This window comes from Hippoglossus hippoglossus, chromosome 7 (assembly GCF_009819705.1).
Source record: "Hippoglossus hippoglossus isolate fHipHip1 chromosome 7, fHipHip1.pri, whole genome shotgun sequence".
NCBI lineage: Eukaryota > Metazoa > Chordata > Actinopteri > Pleuronectiformes > Pleuronectidae > Hippoglossus > Hippoglossus hippoglossus.
The window spans coordinates 27120060-27142937 of record NC_047157.1 but is presented as its reverse complement, the minus strand read 5'-3'; the positions used below and the strand labels follow the sequence as shown (position 1 = coordinate 27142937).

Here is a 22878-nt window from a genome sequence, read left to right as displayed (position 1 = left end):
AGATGAGCCGTGATAAAAACAAACCAGGTTCCACATTTACAATGAGACCAAACATCCCATAACACTGATGCTCTGTAAATCTAACCAGAGTGCAGTTGGTCTGTTGGACATGTTGACGCTCTGAGTTCATTGATCATTTCATCAGTAAAGTCTGTTCAGTGACTCTTGTTCAGTGATTTCATGGACACACAATCAGTTTGTTTCACCTCCGTCTCACATGTGGAAAAGAAAAGAACAAAGAATCATCTCATTGATGAGGATCAGGATCGATACAGGTTCTAAAACATCACACAACCTGATTTCTACTTTGATTTAGAAAACAACAGCAACATCAGTTCTTTCAAACACATTCATGTCAGTGTAATTATAGATTTCTGTCTTTACAAAGTGAGAACTAAATATGTGTGATAAAGGAAGGTCAGTGTTTGATTGACAGCTGATCTCTGTGCGGAGCAGAAACGTCACCACGACGAACTTTGATCAACAAACATGGAGACAAAAGAAGTTCAAGATTTAAACACAGAATCTAAATCACTGCTTTTAATGACTCGAGTCTATTTGAGTTTACACAACTCAGCTGTGTCTCCATCACAATAAACCCAAACTCCAGCATAGAGAGACTGAGTGAATGTGGTCTGGACTCTGTGGAGGAGAGTCATGGTGTCAGAGACTCTGTAGAAGGACAGAACACCTGCACTGTGATCCAGGTACACTCCTACTCTGGAGGACACAGGACCTGACAATGGAGTCATGATGCTGTTGTAATAAAAGATATAACTGTTTCCATAACAAGATAATGACCAAGATTTATCATTGCATCCAAATCCACATTCATGTGAGTTTCCTGCTCTTCTGATATTCTTGTATGTGACTGCTACATCAACTCCTCCTCTCCCCCCCACCCCCACCTCCCAGTAACAACGTCCAGTCAGACTCTCTCTACTCAGGACCTGAGGCCAATCAGTGAATCTGTCTGGGTGATTAGAATAAGACTGTTCTTCACTCATTACTGTTACTTTTCTGTTTCTCTCAGATAATAACAGATGTTTGTTTGCTGTGTTTGGATCCAGTGTGATTTCCTGTGAATATTTTAAGAAGTCAGCTCTGGTCTCTGGCTCTGGTTGTGGCAGTAAAACATCCACTTGAGACACAATCTGTAAAATCTCTGTCTCTGTCTCACTCAGAATGTCCTGTAGTCGACCTCTGACCCGTGACACAGCTGCTGTCACGTCCTCAAAGGTCCTCAGAGGACGGATCCTGAAGCTGGATGAGTGTGTAGATTCACTGAGTGGTGACAGTGAGGGGTAGTTGTGTAGAAACTGGTTGTGATCCTCTGTGTCTGAGAGCTGCTTCAGTTCATGGTCTTTCCTCTTCAGCTCAGTGATCTCCTGCTCCAGTCTCTCCTGAAGCTCTCTGACTCGACTCACTTCAGTTACCTCCTGGGATCTGATCTGCTGCTTCACATCAGAGCTTCTTTTCTCCAGCAGACGGATCAGCTCAGTGAAGATCTTCTCACTGTCCTCCACTGCTTTATCAGCAGAGCCATTGACGGCCTCCTCCTCCTGTTGAAGCAGCTTCACATCTTTCTCTCTGTCCTGGACTCTCTGCTGGATTGTTTGTCTCCTCAGCCCGAGCTCTCTCTGCCTCTCAGTCCTTTCTGCTGCAGCTGACACTGTGTCGTGGTCTTTATGTTCCTCCACAGAGCAGAGATAACAGATACACTGCTGATCAGTGCGGCAGAACATCTTCATCACCTCGTCGTGACGAGAGCAGATGTTCTCCTGGAGCTTCTCCGAGGGCTCCACCAGCTTGTGCTTCATAAATGGAGCTGACTGAAGATGAGGCTGGAGGTGTTTTTCACAATAAGAGGCCAAACAAACCAAACAGGACTTGAGAGCTTTCAGTTTTCTCCCAGTGCAGACATCACAGGCCACATCTTCAGGTCCAGCATAGCAGTGATCAGCAGGAGCAGCTTGGAGTCCAGTCTTCTTCAGCTCCTCCAGTGAATCAGCTAACATGGTGCTTTTCCCCAGGACAGGCCTCGGTGTGAAGGTCTGTCTACACTGAGGGCAGCTGTAGCTTCCTCTCTCCTCCTCTTTGTCCCAGTGGGTGTTAATACAGCTCTTACAGTAGCTGTGTCCACAGACAGTAGTCACCGGATCCTTCAGTAGATCCAGACAGATCGAACAGCAGAATCTTTCTCTGTCCAGTTGATTTTCTTGCTGCGCCATTTCAGCTGGTGCCAGAGACTGTAGAACAGTTTCACTTCCTCTGAACAGATACAGATCTCTGCTCCTCCCCCTCTCGTTCACTTCCTGCAGTGACTCATCTCCCACAGTTCACAGCTTGTTGTTCACTGGTTCTTACACTTACACATCTGTGAAGGGAGGAGACACAGACACATCCTGACTGGGAGGAGCTGGTTGTGAGTTTTTATCTGTGTCATCACATTTCAAAGTGAATAGTTGCTCTGGGAACTGTCACATTCAGCTCACAACAGCACAGGTTGTAAGATTCACATTCTTCAAAGTTTCCAGAAAAGTTAACGAATCTTTTCAATGGAATAAAAAACAACTTACAAAGGGCTTCACAAATGAAAAACACAAGTAAAAATACATTAAAACACACGTATGAAAGAGTAAAAGTATAAAAACACGACAGGTGACAGAAATGTAATCGTGACCACACTTTAAAAACTAGAATTAGATCAAATCGTGGTACGATAACAACACGTTTGAAGTTTGGATTTAAAGGAAGCTTCTGACTCAGCCTGCTGTATTTCCTCAGGTTGTTTCAGAGTCTCAGACTCTTATTTCTAAAGCTCTGTCCCCCTCAGTGTTAAGCTGAGCTGTTACAACAGCACATGCAGCCAGAGATGATACAGACTTACAGCAAAGTTAATGGAGTTCTAAAGAAGAACAATGACAAAGAGCAAAGGAACCATGTCAACAACTGTTCAGCTTCTGTCAAAGAAAATGATAAACTGCTCAAACTGTTTCTATATAATACAAGTGACACCAAAGTTCTTTCTGTTCTGAAACAGTTGATGAAGTTTGTCTGTGACGGAGCAAAGAATCGATCCCAGTCGTCAGGAACCTGATCCTGAGTGTTTTTACCGTTTACTGTTTTAACTCTGCAGAAACTACAAAACCTCTTCAAGCAGCAAAGTCTGTTTTGTGGGTTAAACCTCGGACAAATTTGGTGTCAAGAAGTTTTGATCAAGTCTGGATTCAAACTGTACGACCCAGGAGCGTCTGTCCGTGAGGTGACGACGTGAAACACTGAAGCAACACGACAAACTCGTTGTATATGTGGCTTGTGTGTCAGGACTCAACTCAACGTCTTCACCCTGAAACTTCACCAAACCATTATTTCTCCACTTCTTTAAATCTGTGTGACGAACTCTCTTCATCCACTGAGATCACAAACAAGATCTGGGTTTTGAAAATCAGCCAGTGGAAGAAAACTTTGCTCATTTGTCTGCGATGAAGCTGTTTTAGTGCAGAAAAGCTGCAAAGACAGAGACTGAACATGAAAACTGAGGTTTGTGGAGTTTCAGGAGGAAACTGCCTCAGTTATTCTCTCACAGGAGTTTCACTTTGTCTCCATCAGCTTTGAATGAAGACAAAAGAACAGACTGGATCTATTCTTTATTTCAACTTTCAGCTTCTTCACACATTACATTTTTATTGCTTTATACATATATAAGAGATTTAAATGTATATACACATGTATAAGAAACACACGTGATGAGAGCTGCAGGACAAACCCTCAGAGGGACTCGATCAGGACACTGTCCAATGGAACTGCTGGTTCAGATCAGGAAAATCAAAAAGAACAGAAACCTACGCAGCAGCAGATCAATATGCCCGTTCACTAAATATGTAAATACAACGAGGACGAGCAGAAACGTCACCACGACGAACTTTGATCAACAAACATGGAGACAAAAGAAGTTCAAGATTTAAACACAGAATCTAAATCACTGCTTTTAATGACTCGAGTCTATTTGAGTTTACAGAACTCAGCTGTGGATCCAGAATAATAAACCTCTACTCCAGCATAGAGAGGCTGAGTGAATGTGGTCTGGACTCTGTGGAGGAGAGTCATGGTGTCAGAGACGCTGTAGAAGGACAGAACACCTGCACTGTGATCCAGGTACACTCCTACTCTGGAGGACACAGGACCTGACAATGGAGTCATGATGCTGTTGTAATAAAAGATATATCTGTTTCCATAACAAGATAATGACCAAGATTTATCATTGCATCCAAATCTACATTCATGTGTGTCTCCTGCTCTGCTGATATTCTTGTATGTGACTGCTACACGAACTGCTCCTCTCACCCCCACCTCCACCTCCCAGTAACAACGTCCAGTCAGACTCTCTCTACTCAGGACCTGAGGCCAATAAGTGAATCTGTCTGGGTGATTAGAATAAGACTGTTCTTTACTCATACATGTTACTTTTCTGTTTCCCTCAGATAATAACAGATATTTGTTTGCTGTGTTTGGATCCAGTGTGATTTCCTGTGAATATCTTAAGAAGTCAGCTCTGGTCTCTGGCTCTGGTTGTGGCAGTAAAACATCCACTTGAGACACAATCTGTAAAATCTCTGTCTCTGTCTCACTCAGAATGTCCTGTAGTCGACCTCTGACCTGGGACACAGCTGCTGTCACGTCCTCAAAGGTCCTCAGAGGACGGATCCTGATGCTGGATGAGTGTGTAGATTCACTGAGTGGTGACAGTGAGGGGTAGTTGTGTAGAAACTGGTTGTGATCCTCTGTGTCTGAGAGCTGCTTCAGTTCATGGTCTTTCCTCTTCAGCTCAGTGATCTCCTGCTCTAGTCTCTCCTGAAGCTCTCTGACTCGACTCACTTCAGTTTCCTGCTGGGATCTGATCTGCTGCTTCACATCAGAGCTTCTTTTCTCCAGCAGACGGATCAGCTCAGTGAAGATCTTCTCACTGTCCTCCACTGCTTTATCAGCAGAGCCAGTGACGGCCTCCTCCTCCTGTTGAAGCAGCTTCACATCTTTCTCTCTGTCCTGGACTCTCTGCTGGATTGTTTGTCTCCTCAGCCCGAGCTCTCTCTGCCTCTCAGTCCTTTCTGCTGCAGCTGACACTGTGTCGTGGTCTTTATGTTCCTCCACAGAGCAGAGATAACAGATACACTGCTGATCAGTGCGGCAGAACATCTTCATCACCTCATCGTGACGAGAGCAGATGTTCTCCTGGAGCTTCTCCGAGGGCTCCACCAGCTTGTGCTTCATAAATGGAGCTGACTGAAGATGAGGCTGGAGGTGTTTTTCACAATAAGAGGCCAAACAAACCAAACAGGACTTGAGAGCTTTCAGTTTTCTCCCAGTGCAGACATCACAGGCCACATCTTCAGGTCCAGCATAGCAGTGATCAGCAGGAGCAGCTTGGAGTCCAGTCTTCTTCAGCTCCTCCACTAAATCAGCTAACATGGTGCTTTTCCTCAGGACAGGCCTCGGTGTGAAGGTCTGTCTACACTGAGGGCAGCTGTAGCTTCCTCTCTCCTCCTCTTTGTCCCAGTGGGTGTTAATACAGCTCATACAGTAGCTGTGTCCACAGCCAGTAGTCACCGGATCCTTCAGTAGATCCAGACAGATCGAACAGCAGAATCTTTCTCTGTCCAGTTGATTTTCTTGCTGCGCCATTTCAGCTGGTGCCAGAGACTGTAGAACAGGTTCACTTCCTCTGAACAGGAACAGATCTCTGCTCCTCCCCCTCTCATTCACTCCCTGCAGTGACTCATCTCCCACAGTTCACAGCTTGTTGTTCACTGGTTCTTACACTTACACATCTGTGAAGGGAGGAGACACAGACACATCCTGACTGGGAGGAGCTGGTTGTGAGTTTTTATCTGTGTCATCACATTTCAAAGTGAATAGTTGCTCTGGGAACTGTCACATTCAGCTCACAACAGCACAGGTTGTAATATTCACATTCTTCAAAGTTTCCAGAAAAGTTAATGAATCTTTTCAATGGAATAAAAACCAACTTACAATGTGCTTCACAAATAAAAAACACAAGTAAAAATACATTAAAACACACGTATGAAAGAGTCAAAGTATAAAAACACGACAGGTGACAGAAATGTAATCGTGACCACACTTTAAAAACTAGAATTAGATCGAATCGTGGTACGATAACAGCAGGTTTGAAGTTTGGATTTAAAGGAAGCTTCTGACTCAGCCTGCTGTATTTCCTCAGGTTGTTTCAGAGTCTCAGACTCTTATTTCTAAAGCTCTGTCCCCCTCAGTGTTAAGCTGAGCTGTTACAACAGCACATGCAGCCAGAGATGATACAGACTTACAGCAAAGTTAATGGAGTTCTAAAGAAGAACAATGACAAAGAGCAAAGGAACCATGTCAACAACTGTTCAGCTTCTATCAAAGAAAGTGATAAACTGCTCAAACTGTTTCTATATAATACAAGTGACACCAAAGTTCTTTCTGTTCTGAAACAGTTGATGAAGTTTGTCTGTGACGGAGCAAAGAATCGATCCGAGTCGTCAGGAACCTGATCCTGAGTGTTTTTACCGTTTATTGTTTTAACTCTGCAGAAACTACAAAACCTCTTCAAGCAGCAAAGTTTGTTTTGTGGGTTAAACCTCGGACAAATTTGGTGTCAAGAAGTTTTGATCAAGTCTGGATTCAAACTGTACGACCCAGGAGCGTCTGTCCGTGAGGTGACGACGTGAAACACTGAAGCAACACGACAAACTCGTTGTATATGTGGCTTGTGTGTCAGGACTCAACTCAACGTCTTCACTCTGAAACTTCACCAAACCATTATTTCTCCACTTCTTTAAATCTGTGTGACGAACTCTCTTCATCCACTGAGATCACAAACAAGATCTGGGTTTTGAAAATCAGCGAGTGGAAGAAAACTTTGCTCATTTGTCTGCGATGAAGCTGTTTTAGAGCAGAAAAGCTGCAAAGACAGAGACTGAACATGAAAACTGAGGTTTGTGGAGTTTCAGGAGGAAACTGCCTCAGTTATTCTCTCACAGGAGTTTCACTTTGTCTCCATCAGCTTTGAATGAAGACAAAAGAACAGACTGGATTTATTCTTTATTTCAACTTTCAGCTTCTTCACACATTAGATTTTATTGCTTTATACATATATAAGAGTATTAAATGTATATACACATGTATAAGAAACACATGTGATGAGAGCTGCAGGACAAACCCTCAGAGGGACTCGATCAGGACACTGTCCAATGGAACTGCTGGTTCAGATCAGGAAAATCAAAAAGAACAGAAACCTACGCAGCAGCAGATCAATATGCCCGTTCACTAAATATGTAAATACAACGAGGACGAGTGGATTCACACTTTACAGAGATGAGCCGTGATAAAAACAAACCAGGTTCCACATTTACAATGAGACCAAACATCCCATAACACTGATGGTCTGTAAATCCAACCAGAGTGCAGTTGGTCTGTTGGACATGTTGACGCTCTGAGTTCATTGATCACTTCATCAGTAAAGTCTGTTCAGTGACTCTTGTTCAGTGATTTCATGGACACACAATCAGTTTGTTTCACCTCCGTCTCACATGTGGAAAAGAAAAGAACAAATAATCATCTCATTGATGAGGATCAGGATCAATACAGGTTCTAAAACATCACACAACCTGATTTCTACTTTGATTTAGAAAACAACAGCAACATTAGTTCTTTCAAACACATTCATGTCAGTGTAATTATAGATTTCTGTCTTTACAAAGTGAGAACTAAATATGTGTGATAAAGGAAGGTCAGTGTTTGATTGACAGCTGATCTCTGTGCGGAGCAGAAACGTCACCACGACGAACTTTGATCAACAAACATGGAGACAGAAGAAGTTAAAGATTTAAACACAGAATCTAAATCACTGCTTTTAATGACTCGAGTCTATTTGAGTTTACAGAACTCAGCTGTGGATCCAGAATAATAAACATTAACTCCAGCATAGAGAGGCTGAGTGAATGTGGTCTGGACTCTGTGGAGGAGAGTCATGGTGTCAGAGACGCTGTAGAAGGACAGAACACCTGCACTGTGATCCAGGTACACTCCTACTCTGGAGGACACAGGACCTGACACTGGAGTCCTGATGCTGTTGTAACAAAAGATATATCTGTTTCCATAACAATATAATGACCAAGATTTATCATTGCATCCAAAAACACATTCATGTGAGTCTCCTGTTCTGCTGATATTCTTGTATGCGACTGCTACACCAACTCCTCCTCTCACCTTCACCTCCACCCCCACCTCCACCTCCCAGTAACAACATCCAGTCAGACTCTCTCTACTCAGGACCTGAGGCCAATCAGTGAATCTGTCTGGGTGATTAGAATAAGACTGTTCTTTACCCATTAATGTTACTTTTTTGTTTCCCTCAGATAATAACAGCTGTTTGTGTGCTGTGTTTGGATCCAGTGTGATTTCCTGTGAATATCTTAAGAAGTCAGCTCTGGTCTCTGGCTCTGGTTGTGGCAGTAAAACATCCACTTGAGACACAATCTGTAAAATCTCTGTCTCTGTCTCACTCAGAATGTCCTGTAGTCGACCTCTGACCTGGGACACAGCTGCTGTCACGTCCTCAAAGTTCCTCAGAGGACGGATCCTGATGCTGGATGAGTGTGTAGATTCACTGAGTGGTGACAGTGAGGGGTAGTTGTGTAGAAACTGGTTGTGATCCTCTGTGTCTGAGAGCTGCTTCAGTTCATGGTCTTTCCTCTTCAGCTCAGTGATCTCCTGCTCCAGTCTCTCCTGAAGCTCTCTGACTCGACTCACTTCAGTTTCCTGCTGGGATCTGATCTGCTGCTTCACATCAGAGCTTCTTTTCTCCAGCAGACGGATCAGCTCAGTGAAGATCTTCTCACTGTCCTTCACTGCTTTATCAGCAGAGCCATTGACGGCCTCCTCCTCCTGTTGAAGCAGCTTCACATCTTTCTCTGTGTCCTGGACTCTCTGCTGGATTGTTTGTCTCCTCAGCCCGAGCTCTCTCTGCCTCTCAGTCCTTTCTGCTGCAGCTGACACTGTGTCGTGGTCTTTATGTTCCTCCACAGAGCAGAGATAACAGATACACTGCTGATCAGTGCGGCAGAACATCTTCATCACCTCATCGTGACGAGAGCAGATGTTCTCCTGGAGCTTCTCCGAGGGCTCCACCAGCTTGTGCTTCATCAATGGAGCTGACTGAAGATGAGGCTGGAGGTGTTTTTCACAATAAGAGGCCAAACAAACCAAACAGGACTTGAGAGCTTTCAGTTTTCTCCCAGTGCAGACATCACAGGCCACATCTTCAGGTCCAGCATAGCAGTGATCAGCAGGAGCAGCTTGGAGTCCAGTCTTCTTCAGCTCCTCCACTAAATCAGCTAACATGGTGCTTTTCCCCAGGACAGGCCTCGGTGTGAAGGTCTGTCTACACTGAGGGCAGCTGTAGCTTCCTCTCTCCTCCTCTTTGTCCCAGTGGGTGTTAATACAGCTCTTACAGTAGCTGTGTCCACAGCCAGTAGTCACCGGATCCTTCAGTAGATCCAGACAGATCGAACAGCAGAATCTTTCTCCGTCCCGTTGATTTTCTTGCTGCGCCATTTCAGCTGGTGCCAGAGACTGTAGAACAGGTTCACTTCCTCTGAACAGGAACAGATCTCTGCTCCTCCCCCTCTCATTCACTCCCTGCAGTGACTCATCTCCCACAGTTCACAGCTTGTTGTTCACTGGTTCTTACACTTACACATCTGTGAAGGGAGGAGACACAGACACATCCTGACTGGGAGGAGCTGGTTGTGAGTTTTTATCTGTGTCATCACATTTCAAAGTGAATAGTTGCTCTGGGAACTGTCACATTCAGCTCACAACAGCACAGGTTGTAAGATTCACATTCTTCAAAGTTTCCAGAAAAGTTAATGAATCTTTTCAATGGAATAAAAAACAACTTACAAAGTGCTTCACTAATGAAAAACACAAGTAAAAATACATTAAAACACACGTATGAAAGAGTAAAAGTATAAAAACACTACAGGTGACAGAAATGTAATCGTGACCACACTTTTAAAACTAGAATTAGATCAAATCGTGGTACGATAACAGCAGGTTTGAAGTTTGGATTTAAAGGAAGCTTCTGACTCAGCCTGCTATATTTCCTCAGGTTGTTTCAGAGTCTCAGACTCTTATTTCTAAAGCTCTGTCCCCCTCAGTGTTAAGCTGAGCTGTTACAACAGCACATGCAGCCAGAGATGATACAGACTCACAGCAAAGTTAATGCAGTTCTAAAGAAGAACAATGACAAAGAGCAAAGGAACCATGTCAACAACTGTTCAGCTTCTATCAAAGAAAATGATAAACTGCTCAAACTGTTTCTATATAATACAAGTGACACCAAAGTTCTTTCTGTTCTGAAACAGTTGATGAAGTTTGTCTGTGACGGAGCAAAGAATCGATCCCAGTCGTCAGGAACCTGATCCTGAGTGTTTTTACCGTTTACTGTTTTAACTCTGCAGAAACTACAAAACCTCTTCAAGCAGCAAAGTTTGTTTTGTGGGTTAAACCTCGGACAAATTTGGTGTCAAGAAGTTTTGATCAAGTCTGGATTCAAACTGTACGACCCAGGAGCGTCTGTCCGTGAGGTGACGACGTGAAACACTGAAGCAACACGACAAACTCGTTGTATATGTGGCTTGTGTGTCAGGACTCAACTCAACGTCTTCACTCTGAAACTTCACCAAACCATTATTTCTCCACTTCTTTAAATCTGTGTGACGAACTCTCTTCATCCACTGAGATCACAAACAAGATCTGGGTTTTGAAAATCAGCGAGTGGAAGAAAACTTTGCTCATTTCTCTGCGATGAAGCTGTTTTAGTGCAGAAAAGCTGCAAAGACAGAGACTGAACATGAAAACTGAGGTTTGTGGAGTTTCAGGAGGAAACTGCCTCAGTTATTCTCTCACAGGAGTTTCACTTTGTCTCCATCAGCTTTGAATGAGATCCTGGAATGAAGACAAAAGAACAGACTGGATTTATTCTTTATTTCAACTTTCAGCTTCTTCACACATTAGATTTTATTGCTTTATACATATATAAGAGTATTAAATGTATATACACATGTATAAGAAACACGTGTGATGAGAGCTGCAGGACAAACCCTCAGAGGGACTCGATCAGGACACTCTCCAATGGAACTGCTGGTTCAGATCAGGAAAATCAAAAAGAACAGAAACCTACGCAGCAGCTGATCAATATGCCCGTTCACTAAATATGTAAATACAACGAGGACGAGTGGATTCACACTTTACAGAGATGAGCCGTGATAAAAACAAACCAGGTTCCACATTTACAATGTGACCAAACATCCCATAACACTGATGCTCTGTAAATCCAACCAGAGTGCAGTTGGTCTGTTGGACATGTTGACGCTCTGAGTTCATTGATCACTTCATCAGTAAAGTCTGTTCAGTGACTCTTGTTCAGTGATTTCATGGACACACAATCAGTTTGTTTCACCTCCGTCTCACATGTGGAAAAGAAAAGAACAAATAATCATCTCATTGATGAGGATCAGGATCAATACAGGTTCTAAAACATCACACAACCTGATTTCTACTTTGATTTAGAAAACAACAGCAACATCAGTTCTTTCAAACACATTCATGTCAGTGTAATTATAGATTTCTGTCTTTACAAAGTGAGAACTGAATATGTGTGATAAAGGAAGGTCAGTGTTTGATTGACAGCTGATCTCTGTGCGGAGCAGAAACGTCACCACGACGAACTTTGATCAACAAACATGGAGACAGAAGAAGTTAAAGATTTAAACACAGAATCTAAATCACTGCTTTTAATGACTCGAGTCTATTTGAGTTTACAGAACTCAGCTGTGGATCCAGTATGAACCCCAACTCCAGCATAGAGAGGCTGAGTGAATGTGGTCTGGACTCTGTGGAGGAGAGTCATGGTGTCAGAGACTCTGTAGAAGGACAGAACACCTGCACTGGGATCCAGGTACACTCCTACTCTGGAGGACAGAGGACCTGACACTGGAGTCATGATGCTGTTGTAACAAAAGATATATCTGTTTCCATAACAATATAATGACCAAGATTTATCATTGCATCCAAAAACACATTCATGTGAGTCTCCTGCTCTGCTGATATTCTTGTATGTGACTGCTACATGAACTCCTCCTCCCCTCATCTTCACCCCCACCTCCACCTCCCAGTAACAACGTCCAGTCAGACTCTCTCTACTCAGGACCTGAGGCCTAACAGTGAATCTGTCTGGGTGATTAGAATAAGACTGTTCTTCTCTCATATATGTTACTTTTCTGTTTCCCTCAGATAATAACAGACGTCTGTTTGCTGTGTTTGGATCCAGTGTGATTTCCTGTGAATATCTTAAGAAGTCAGCTCTGGTCTCTGGCTCTGGTTGTGGCAGTAAAACATCCACTTGAGACACAATCTGTAAAATCTCTGTCTCTGTCTCACTCAGAATGTCCTGTAGTCGACCTCTGACCCGTGACACAGCTGCTGTCACGTCCTCAAAGTTCCTCAGAGGACGGATCCTGAAGCTGGATGAGTGTGTAGATTCACTGAGTGGTGACAGTGAGGGGTAGTTGTGTAGAAACTGGCTGTGATCCTCTGTGTCTGAGAGCTGCTTCAGTTCATGGTCTTTCCTCTTCAGCTCAGTGATCTCCTGCTCCAGTCTCTCCTGAAGCTCTCTGACTCGACTCACTTCAGTTTCCTGCTGGGATCTGATCTGCTGCTTCACATCAGAGCTTCTTTTCTCCAGCAGACGGATCAGCTCAGTGAAGATCTTCTCACTGTCCTCCACTGCTTTATCAGCAGAGCCATTGATGGCCTCCTCCTCCATGTTGAAGCAGCTTCACATCTTTCTCTGTGTCCTGGACTCTCTGCTGGATTGTTTGTCTCCTCAGCCCGAGCTCTCTCTGCCTCTCAGTCCTTTCTGCTGCAGCTGACACTGTGTCGTGGTCTTTATGTTCCTCCACAGAGCAGAGATAACAGATACACTGCTGATCAGTGCGGCAGAACATCTTCATCACCTCGTCGTGACGAGAGCAGATGTTCTCCTGGAGCTTCTCCGAGGGCTCCACCAGCTTGTGCTTCTTCAATGGAGCTGACTGAAGATGAGGCTGGAGGTGTTTTTCACAATAAGAGGCCAAACAAACCAAACAGGACTTGAGAGCTTTCAGTTTTCTCCCAGTGCAGACATCACAGGCCACATCTTCAGGTCCAGCATAGCAGTGATCAGCAGGAGCAGCTTGGAGTCCAGTCTTCTTCAGCTCCTCCAGTGAATCAGCTAACATGGTGCTTTTCCCCAGGACAGGCCTCGGTGTGAAGGTCTGTCTACACTGAGGGCAGCTGTAGCTTCCTCTCTCCTCCCCATTGTCCCAGTGGGTGTTAATACAGCTCTTACAGTAGCTGTGTCCACAGACAGTAGTCACCGGATCCTTCAGTAGATCCAGACAGATCGAACAGCAGAATCTTTCTCTGTCCAGTTGATTTTCTTGCTGCGCCATTTCAGCTGGTGCCAGAGACTGTAGAACAGTTTCACTTCCTCTGAACAGATACAGATCTCTGCTCCTCCCCCTCTCGTTCACTTCCTGCAGTGACTCATCTCCCACAGTTCACAGCTTGTTGTTCACTGGTTCTTACACTTACACATCTGTGAAGGGAGGAGACACAGACACATCCTGACTGGGAGGAGCTGGTTGTGAGTTTTTATCTGTGTCATCACATTTCAAAGTGAATAGTTGCTCTGGGAACTGTCACATTCAGCTCACAACAGCACAGGTTGTAAGATTCACATTCTTCAAAGTTTCCAGAAAAGTTAATGAATCTTTTCAATGGAATAAAAAACAACTTACAAAGGGCTTCACTAATGAAAAACACAAGTAAAAATACATTAAAACACACGTATGAAAGAGTCAAAGTATAAAAACACTACAGGTGTCAGAAATGTAATCGTGACCACACTTTAAAAAATAGAATTAGATCAAATCGTGGTACGATAACAGCAGGTTTGAAGTTTGGATTTAAAGGAAGCTTCTGACTCAGCCTGCTATATTTCCTCAGGTTGTTTCAGAGTCTCAGACTCTTATTTCTAAAGCTCTGTCCCCCTCAGTGTTAAGCTGAGCTGTTACAACAGCACATGCAGCCAGAGATGATACAGACTTACAGCAAAGTTGTAACAATTCGCCTCGTTTCGTTGGAAGGGGAAAGTCACTACGCTATTTTAAAAAGGAGCACGGGCGGACCTGTCCCGCTGTGTACGGACGCCGCCGCCTGACAATTTACAATAAACGAATACTCTTTCTATAAGGCCGATAACCTTGTTATCGGCCCCATCACATATGAAATAATATATATATAAACGAAATAAACACAGAGATGTTGTATACAATGGTCTGTATTGACACCCAACCCAATCAAACCCACGTACCCCCTGGACGTGTGCCCGCCAACAAAGCTGAAAACGTGAACATAACACCACAATTTACACCAATCCCATACATCAATATTTCCCCAGCCCCCCGTTCATACAATCCCCGAACGTCCCAAAGCAAAAATGTATGCCGGTGTGGCGTGGCGAGATGCCGCAAACAATACCAAACTCGGTCCGCGCTATCCTCTCCACCTCTGAGCGGCCAGAAAAATAGTTCCGTCCTTGCGGAAATCCTTGCAAGTCACCCAGGCAAATAATCCCGTTTTCGGATGTAATCCCTTGTAGGTCTTCCGGACCGCTGTCGACTGGAACGTGGCTGGTCCTCTGCCGGCCCGCATACACCAAAACAACCCCCCCTTGCCGTGCCGTCACTTCCCCTCATTTATCACATTTTGGTGTTAAAGAAACAAATACATACACCATAACACATTCAATAAACAAATATATATGGAGATCCCTTCCCTTGTCCTTATACCTTAAGGCCTCTGACAGTTTGGGCTATGTACAGACTTATAAAACATGTAGACAAAAAGGCACAGATTTATCTGTCCTCCCTAACACATTTCCTGTACATCAGGTGAACTTAGGTGACCTTTACAAAGTTAATGGAGTTCTAAAGAAGAACAATGACAAAGAGCAAAGGAACCATGTCAACAACTGTTCAGCTTCTATCAAAGAAAATGATAAACTGCTCAAACTGTTTCTATATAATACAAGTGACACCAAAGTTCTTTCTGTTCTGAAACAGTTGATGAAGTTTGTCTGTGACGGAGCAAAGAATCGATCCCAGTCGTCAGGAACCTGATCCTGAGTGTTTTTACCGTTTACTGTTTTAACTCTGCAGAAATTACAAAACCTCTTCAAGCAGCAAAGTTTGTTTTGTGGGTTAAACCTCGGACAAATTTGGTGTCAAGAAGTTTTGATCAAGTCTGGATTCAAACTGTACGACCCAGGAGCGTCTGTCCATGAGGTGACGACGTGAAACACTGAAGCAACACGACAAACTCGTTGTATATGTGGCTTGTGTGTCAGGACTCAACTCAACGTCTTCACCCTGAAACTTCACCAAACCATTATTTCTCCACTTCTTTAAATCTGTGTGACGAACTCTTTTCATCCACTGAGATCACAAACAAGATCTGGGTTTTGAAAATCAGCGAGTGGAAGAAAACTTTGCTCATTTCTCTGCGATGAAGCTGTTTTAGTGCAGAAAAGCTGCAAAGACAGAGACTGAACATGAAAACTGAGGTTTGTGGAGTTTCAGGAGGAAACTGCCTCAGTTATTCTCTCACAGGAGTTTCACTTTGTCTCCATCAGCTTTGAATGAGATCCTGGAATGAAGACAAAAGAACAGACTGGATTTATTCTTTATTTCAACTTTCAGCTTCTTCACACATTAGATTTTATTGCTTTATACATATATAAGAGTATTAAATGTATATACACATGTATAAGAAACACGTGTGATGAGAGCTGCAGGACAAACCCTCAGAGGGACTCGATCAGGACACTCTCCAATGGAACTGCTGGTTCAGATCAGGAAAATCAAAAAGAACAGAAACCTACGCAGCAGCTGATCAATATGCCCGTTCACTAAATATGTAAATACAACGAGGACGAGTGGATTCACACTTTACAGAGATGAGCCGTGATAAAAACAAACCAGGTTCCACATTTACAATGAGACCAAACATCCCATAACACTGATGCTCTGTAAATCCAACCAGAGTGCAGTTGGTCTGTTGGACATGTTGACGCTCTGAGTTCATTGATCACTTCATCAGTAAAGTCTGTTCAGTGACTCTTGTTCAGTGATTTCATGGACACACAATCAGTTTGTTTCACCTCCATCTCACATGTGGAAAAGAAAAGAACAAATAATCATCTCATTGATGAGGATCAGGATCAATACAGGTTCTAAAACATCACACAACCTGATTTCTACTTTGATTTAGAAAACAACAGCAACATCAGTTCTTTCAAACACATTCATGTCAGTGTAATTATAGATTTCTGTCTTTACAAAGTGAGAACTGAATATGTGTGATAAAGGAAGGTCAGTGTTTGATTGACAGCTGATCTCTGTGCGGAGCAGAAACGTCACCACGACGAACTTTGATCAACAAACATGGAGACAGAAGAAGTTAAAGATTTAAACACAGAATCTAAATCACTGCTTTTAATGACTCGAGTCTATTTGAGTTTACAGAACTCAGCTGTGGATCCAGTATGAACCCCAACTCCAGCATAGAGAGGCTGAGTGAATGTGGTCTGGACTCTGTGGAGGAGAGTCATGGTGTCAGAGACGCTGTAGAAGGACAGAACACCTGCACTGGGATCCAGGTACACTCCTACTCTGGAGGACACAGGACCTGACACTGGAGTCCTGATGCTGTTGTAATAAAAGATATAACTGTTTCCATAACAATATAATGACCAAGATTTATCATTGCATCCAAAAACACATTCATGTGAGTCTCCTGCTCTGCTGATATTCTTGTATGTGACTGCTACACTAACTCCTCCTCTCACCCCCACCCCCACCTCCACCTCCCAGTAACAACGTCCAGTCAGACTCTCTCTACTCAGGACCTGAGACCAATCAGTGAATCTGTCTGGGTGATTAGAATAAGACTGTTCTTCACTCATACGTGTTACTTTTCTGTTTCCCTCAGATAATAACAGATGTTTGTTTACTGTGTTTGGATCCAGTGTGATTTCCTGTGAATATCTTAAGAAGTCAGCTCTGGTCTCTGGCTCTGGTTGTGGCAGTAAAACATCCACTTGAGACACAATCTGTAAAATCTCTGTCTCTGTCTCACTCAGAATGTCCTGTAGTCGACCTCTGACCTGGGACACAGCTGCTGTCACGTCCTCAAAGTACCTCAGAGGACGGATCCTGATGCTGGATGAGTGTGTAGATTCACTGAGTGGTGACAGTGAGGGGTAGTTGTGTAGAAACTGGGTGTGATCCTCTGTGTCTGAGAGCTGCTTCAGTTCATGGTCTTTCCTCTTCAGCTCAGTGATCTCCTGCTCCAGTCTCTCCTGAAGCTCTCTGACTCGACTCACTTCAGTTTCCTGCTGGGATCTGATCTGCTGCTTCACATCAGAGCTTCTTTTCTCCAGCAGACGGATCAGCTCAGTGAAGATCTTCTCACTGTCCTCCACTGCTTTATCAGCAGAGCCATTGACGGCCTCCTCCTCCTGTTGAAGCAGCTTCACATCTTTCTCTGTGTCCTGGACTCTCTGCTGGATTGTTTGTCTCCTCAGCCCGAGCTCTCTCTGCCTCTCAGTCCTTTCTGCTGCAGCTGACACTGTGTCGTGGTCTTTATGTTCCTCCACAGGGCAGAGATAACAGATACACTGCTGATCAGTGCGGCAGAACATCTTCATCACCTCGTCGTGACGAGAGCAGATGTTCTCCTGGAGCTTCTCCGAGGGCTCCACCAGCTTGTGCTTCTTCAATGGAGCTGACTGAAGATGAGGCTGGAGGTGTTTTTCACAATAAGAGGCCAAACAAACCAAACAGGACTTGAGAGCTTTCAGTTTTCTCCCAGTGTAGACATCACAGGCCACATCTTCAGGTCCAGCATAGCAGTGATCAGCAGGAGCAGCTTGGAGTCCAGTCTTCTTCAGCTCCTCCACTAAATCAGCTAACATGGTGCTTTTCACCAGGACAGGCCTCGGTGTGAAGGTCTGTCTACACTGAGGGCAGCTGTAGCTTCTTTTCCAATTCTTGTTGTCCCAGACAGTTTTAATACAGCTCATACAGTAGCTGTGTCCACAGCCAATAGTCACCGGATCCTTGAACAGATCCAGACAGATCGAACAGCAGAATCTGTATATGTCCATTTCACCTGGTGCCAGTGACTGTAGAATTGTTTCACTTCTTTTGAACAGAAACAGTCTCACATCCCCTTTTACCACGTTTTAACCCACTAACACACCAAAGGCAGCTGCCTTTGTTGCCTTTGTTGCCTTTGTTGCCTTTGTTGCCTCACTGTTTTCAAGTGTTTGGGGCAGTTGTTTCTGCTGCCACACTGTCTGAGAGCAACTAAAGCTGCTTGTGATTTATTCAATGAGATATATTCTGGTTTATTAAAGTTTATTAGATAGTTTGTTAGCTCTCGGGGGGTTGGACTCAAAATAATTCAAGAAAAGCTCCACATCTATCAGGCCCATTTGCTTGATGTTCGTGTCTAAACTTTTCCCAGTATCAGCTACAGTGTGACTGATGCTGTGCCTGAGTAAACTGTGATAAACCAAAAGAGAAATGTACAGTTTTATCCAGGCCTTATATTCTACATTGATGCACAGAGATGTCACTGCTCATGTAGCAATTTTCTGACCACAACTGGGTACAGTTGTGGTCTAATGTTAATTTTGAGAGGAAATATCAGGACGGAGCCCGAAAGTCAAAACTTTCTAACTCGCTCCCACGGTCACATTTTTGGCAAAGTTTTGGGATCTCACGGTATTTTTATTTCACAAATAGTTTTTGAATAATCACACGTTGTTCAAGGGCTTTAGAAGGCGAAGAGGTATTGAGGATGACTACTGAGCGGGCCACATGGCAGTCTGTAGACAGCCATACAAGCCAGTAGCCAGTCGGATTTATCTTTTAGCCTTTGCGTTCATTACTATTTTTGTTTGTTGTTTTGCTGGCTGTTTGGATCGGCTCCCAAGGGTTTGGTCTCTCTCTCTCACCAACCTGGATCATGTTATAAACATGCAGCTTTTATAAATGTCTCTCTGGAGCCGGCAGCAAGCACTAGGCACACATTCAAAATGTCTCGGCAGGAGGAATTTTCTACTGTTTAAATACTACACAGGGTTTTATCAGTAGTATTTCATTAGGTTTAATAGTACACAGTGTTTTATCAGTAGTATTTCATTAGGTTTAAATACTACACAGGTTTTTTTTTATCAGTAGTATTTCATTAGGTTTAAATACTACACAGGAAAATGTACTTAACAAAAGAGAAATGAGCTGCAGGCTGTTTTCTGAGTTAATGTGCTGAATATTTTATTGTGATTAACTTGTGATCACTGTGATTTGTTTTTGGACGGAGGAGTTATGTTTTCAGGTTTTCCATACGTCCGTCACATTCTTGGAAAGTTGAGGTCTCAAGAAATCCCAGAGAGAAATTCTTCAAATTCACAAATTCCGTACAAACGTTCACATGGACTCAAGAATGAACTGATTAGGCTTTAGTGGTCAGGGGTCAAAGGTCACAGTGACCAGATACAAGTATGGGGAAAAATATATGTGACTGAAACGCCTGCAAGGTTTAATTAAATAATCTGATAGGTATTTGGAGCGGAGGCTGCTGATTGGCTCAGCTGAGCAGGTGAGGAGCCAATCGAGGGTCTTCTCTCAGCCTCTCGTCGAGAGCTTGATACTTTAGAGGAGCTTCTTCCTGGTGCCTGGAACAAAGACATTGAAACATTAAAGATGAAAAATCCTCTTCATTTGATTCTATGGAAAACACTGATGTTCTGTGTGTGTGTGTGTGTGTGTGTGTGTGTGTGTGTGTGTGTGTGTGTGTGTGTGTGTGTGTGTGTACATTTTGAGTCGTCTCATGGCGACACGTATCTGTAGAGTTCTGTCGGAGCAGTAGGTCTGATATTCGTCCTCCTGTTGTTCCGTCATGTCGAGCTGGTTCTGGTGGTACCACTGTTGTTTCTTCTGCAGCTCCTGCGTCTCCTGAACAGTTTCAAAGGTTCAGATGAAGTGTCTCTAAATCCTCAGGTTCATCACAGACTCTTTAACGTGTCTGTGTTCTGCTTCAGGTTCACGGATCTCCTCAGAAAAGTACTGTTAAACTCCACAATATCTGCCTTCATATATTTATGTATTCATCATTTCTTTAACCACTGAGAAATAACCGCAAAGAATGTTTACATTTGTAGATTTCAAAATGAGTTAGTATTTACATTTAAATCTTTTTTGAGGGTTTTCTTTTTGTTCTGAGAAGAGGGCAGGCATTATGTTTTTGGGGTTGTCCATCTCCTTTTGGTGAACATGATATCTCAAGAACACCTTGAGGGAATTTCTATAAATGTAGTTGGAATAATGGATGAACTGATTCGGTTTTTGGAGGTCAAAGGTCACTGTGAACTTACAAAACCCTTGATTGCCTCTTGCACGTGTTATCTCAAGAACATCTCAAGAGAATCCTTGGAAATTTGAAACACATTTTCACATCTTCAACTACAAATTGACTGACTAGATAAGGGTGGTCAAAGGTCAAATGTCACCGCGACCTCATATGAGTGTGGGAAATATGTCAACTTAAAGTGCACTGGTTGGTGGAGGTAAATGACCACAGGATGTTACATGAAGTAAACTTAATGACACATCAACACCTGAAACCACCTGTGATCATCCTCTGAGTCCAGAGTCAATTCAGGAGAAAACCTGTGAATCTTCACGATACGACACATTTTTCTGTGTTTGAAAAAAACAGCTGGAACACAACACGACTCGTAAACCTGTGCTGTACATTTTGGTAGCGTTCCTGGATAAGGTTGGCGTCCTCCACCAGCTTCTGCTTGAACTCAGACAGACACTCCTGGTGGAGCTCCTTGGCGTCATCAGCGCTCAGAGGGTCTGTGATGTCGAGTCGCATGAGGAGCGGAGCCAGGATGTCCTTCTCATTCTCATGCAGCCAACTCTGCTCCTCCGCAGCCTGACGCTCCTGCAGCAGAAGAGAAGATCAGGTGAATGAAGAGAGGTTCACGTCTAAAAGAGGCTGGACAACATTAAACTCTGACTCCGTTTGACCTGACTGTTGTTGTTACCTCACTAAGGAGGTTGTGTTCTCACCACTGTTTGTCTATTTGTCTGCAGAGTTTCTGCTGCTTTCAACAGGTTGAAATCAAGAGTTTTTTTAAAGACCATAATGAATGAAAGTTACGATCATATGTCAAGTAGCACGGACATGAAGGAATATCAGAGGCATAACTGAAGATAATGTGAAGTAACAGAGGAGAGAAAAACCCTGGAAACACCAGATCACCTCTCGAACACAGAGACAGTCTCATGGTCTTTAGATAGAAAAGCTGAGAGAACTGAGATCAGTTCTGACCGAAGCTTTGTATCAGTTCATATTGGTCTTTGTAGTTTTATTAAAGCGTGTTAATATCTGTATCACTCATAAGAACTATAACACACAGAGACGTTACAGACTAAACATGACACCAAGAAATTTATCTTCAAAAACTAGAATCACGTCATTTGTGCCAAGATTCTCTAGATTCTCTTAATTCCATCCTTGAGTCCAAGTGAACATTTGTACTGAATTTGAAGTAATTCCCTAAAAGAGTTTTTGAGATATCGTGTTTACCTGATCGGGACGGACACACAAACTGAAAACATGTGTCCGGACACTGGGTCAAAAAACATGGGACATTTTGATGGGACTGATATTTGATGCAGATCGATAATAAAAATCTGATCAATCAGATTTAAATGTGGTTTCAAAGGAGGGTCTGATCTTTTCAGCTGTTACAGAAACAATTACCAATCTGAGATCCGGTCGGGACATCTGGTCGACTCTTAGGAGACTGTTGGGCCTTGGTCAAGGTTCTACATTGTTTCACTTGAATTACGAGATATTTCTAAATTCATTTTCTTTATCAGAATTATTCTGTGGGAAGGTAAATAGATACGACATAATAAATATAAAATAAGGTTAAATATAAGGCAGGTTATAAGTAGGTTAACTTTGAGGTTATCTCACCATTTCCTGTCTCTTGCTGCGGGCCCTGGCAGCTCCTGTTGTCGTCCAGGGAGAGAAGAAGAGCTGAATGTCTCCCTCCTCTTCCTCTCTGCACGACACGATGTCTCTCACCTGCTCACAGGAAAAGAGTTCATATGGTCAGCTGGCGTCAGAGTCGCACCGATCCCACAGTCACTGAGGAACATGTTTCTTCTGAACATGGAAACAAGACAACGTGAGAACGTCTTCACCTCTTTCAGAGATTCTTCAATTTGATGAACAACCATCTCTTCATCCTTCATTAGAGAAACCAGCATCTCGTACAGAATCAGGGTCTTAACAGGCGTATCGGAGAGGCCCACCTAAACACACACACACACACACACACACACACACACACACACACACACACACACACACACACACACACACACACACACACACACACACGTTGTCATATGATCCCAGAAGCAGCAGACTGGGAACTACTTTGTGTGTCTGTGTGTGTGTGTGTGTGTGTGTGTGTGTGTGTGTGTGTGTGTGTGTGTGTGTGTGTGTGTGTGTGTGTGTGTGTGTGTGTGTGTGTGTGTCTGCACCATGAAGCTGGACACCATGTCCTGTGTGAAGTCCTCAGCCTTCTTCTGCTCCGTCGCCTCTCGTGGTTTGATGAAG

General features: G+C 43.5%; 4 protein-coding genes and 1 long non-coding RNA gene across 8 annotated transcripts in view; 1 reads left to right on the top strand and 4 right to left on the bottom strand.

Moving 5' to 3' along the window:
- LOC117765268 (E3 ubiquitin/ISG15 ligase TRIM25-like) overlaps positions 1-9615 on the bottom strand; it is a 14404-nt gene extending 4789 nt beyond the window's left edge. Inside the window, exon 1 of one of the 2 annotated variants that reach the window (XM_034591655.1) lies at positions 8757-9615. In XM_034591655.1, the coding sequence (XP_034447546.1) occupies positions 8757-9615 (859 nt within the window). Of the gene's footprint in view, positions 1-1370; positions 2232-8756 lie in introns of those variants that run through there. The other variant, XM_034591654.1, reaches the window with a different exon arrangement.
- Positions 4006-5682, bottom strand: LOC117765261 (tripartite motif-containing protein 16-like). Its single transcript, XM_034591641.1, has one exon. It carries the CDS (start codon positions 5680-5682, stop codon positions 4006-4008), a length of 1677 nt encoding a protein of 558 aa, XP_034447532.1.
- Positions 9616-11872: 2257 nt separating the features above from the next.
- On the bottom strand, positions 11873-18250 carry LOC117765262 (tripartite motif-containing protein 16-like). Its single transcript, XM_034591642.1, has 2 exons — positions 17027-18250; positions 11873-12214 (listed from the first exon to the last, which is right to left on the bottom strand). Exons 1-2 carry the CDS (start codon positions 18248-18250, stop codon positions 11873-11875), a joined length of 1566 nt encoding a protein of 521 aa, XP_034447533.1.
- Positions 18251-19183: 933 nt separating this feature from the next.
- Positions 19184-19733, top strand: LOC117765276. Its single transcript, XR_004614542.1, has 2 exons — positions 19184-19380; positions 19427-19733. It is a non-coding gene; the product is annotated as an uncharacterized LOC117765276 (long non-coding RNA).
- ccdc135 (coiled-coil domain containing 135) overlaps positions 19487-22878 on the bottom strand; it is an 11569-nt gene continuing 8177 nt past the window's right edge. For 2 of the 3 annotated variants that reach the window (XM_034591632.1, XM_034591634.1), the window contains exons 13-18: positions 22803-22878; positions 22458-22568; positions 22228-22338; positions 20989-21183; positions 20050-20189; positions 19617-19909 (exon numbers count right to left, since the gene is read on the bottom strand). The exon at positions 22803-22878 is cut by the window's right edge and continues 137 nt beyond it. In XM_034591632.1, coding sequence (XP_034447523.1) covers positions 19822-19909; positions 20050-20189; positions 20989-21183; positions 22228-22338; positions 22458-22568; positions 22803-22878 — 721 coding nt within the window. In that variant the 3' untranslated portion in view covers positions 19617-19821. Of the gene's footprint in view, positions 19910-20049; positions 20190-20988; positions 21184-22227; positions 22339-22457; positions 22569-22802 lie in introns of all 3 variants that reach the window. The other variant, XM_034591633.1, reaches the window with a different exon arrangement.

Bases quoted from the DNA above. Each gene is read 5' to 3' on its own strand.
- LOC117765261 (XM_034591641.1), bottom strand. From the start codon at position 5,682: ATGGCGCAGCAAGAAAATCAACTGGACAGAGAAAGATTCTGCTGTTCG.
- LOC117765262 (XM_034591642.1), bottom strand. From the start codon at position 18,250: ATGAGCTGTATTAAAACTGTCTGGGACAACAAGAATTGGAAAAGAAGC. The intron at 12,215-17,026 runs GTGGGGGTGGGG...GTGGGGGTGAAG, and splicing joins GTTGTTACTGGGAGGTGGAG to ATGAGGGGAGGAGGAGTTCA.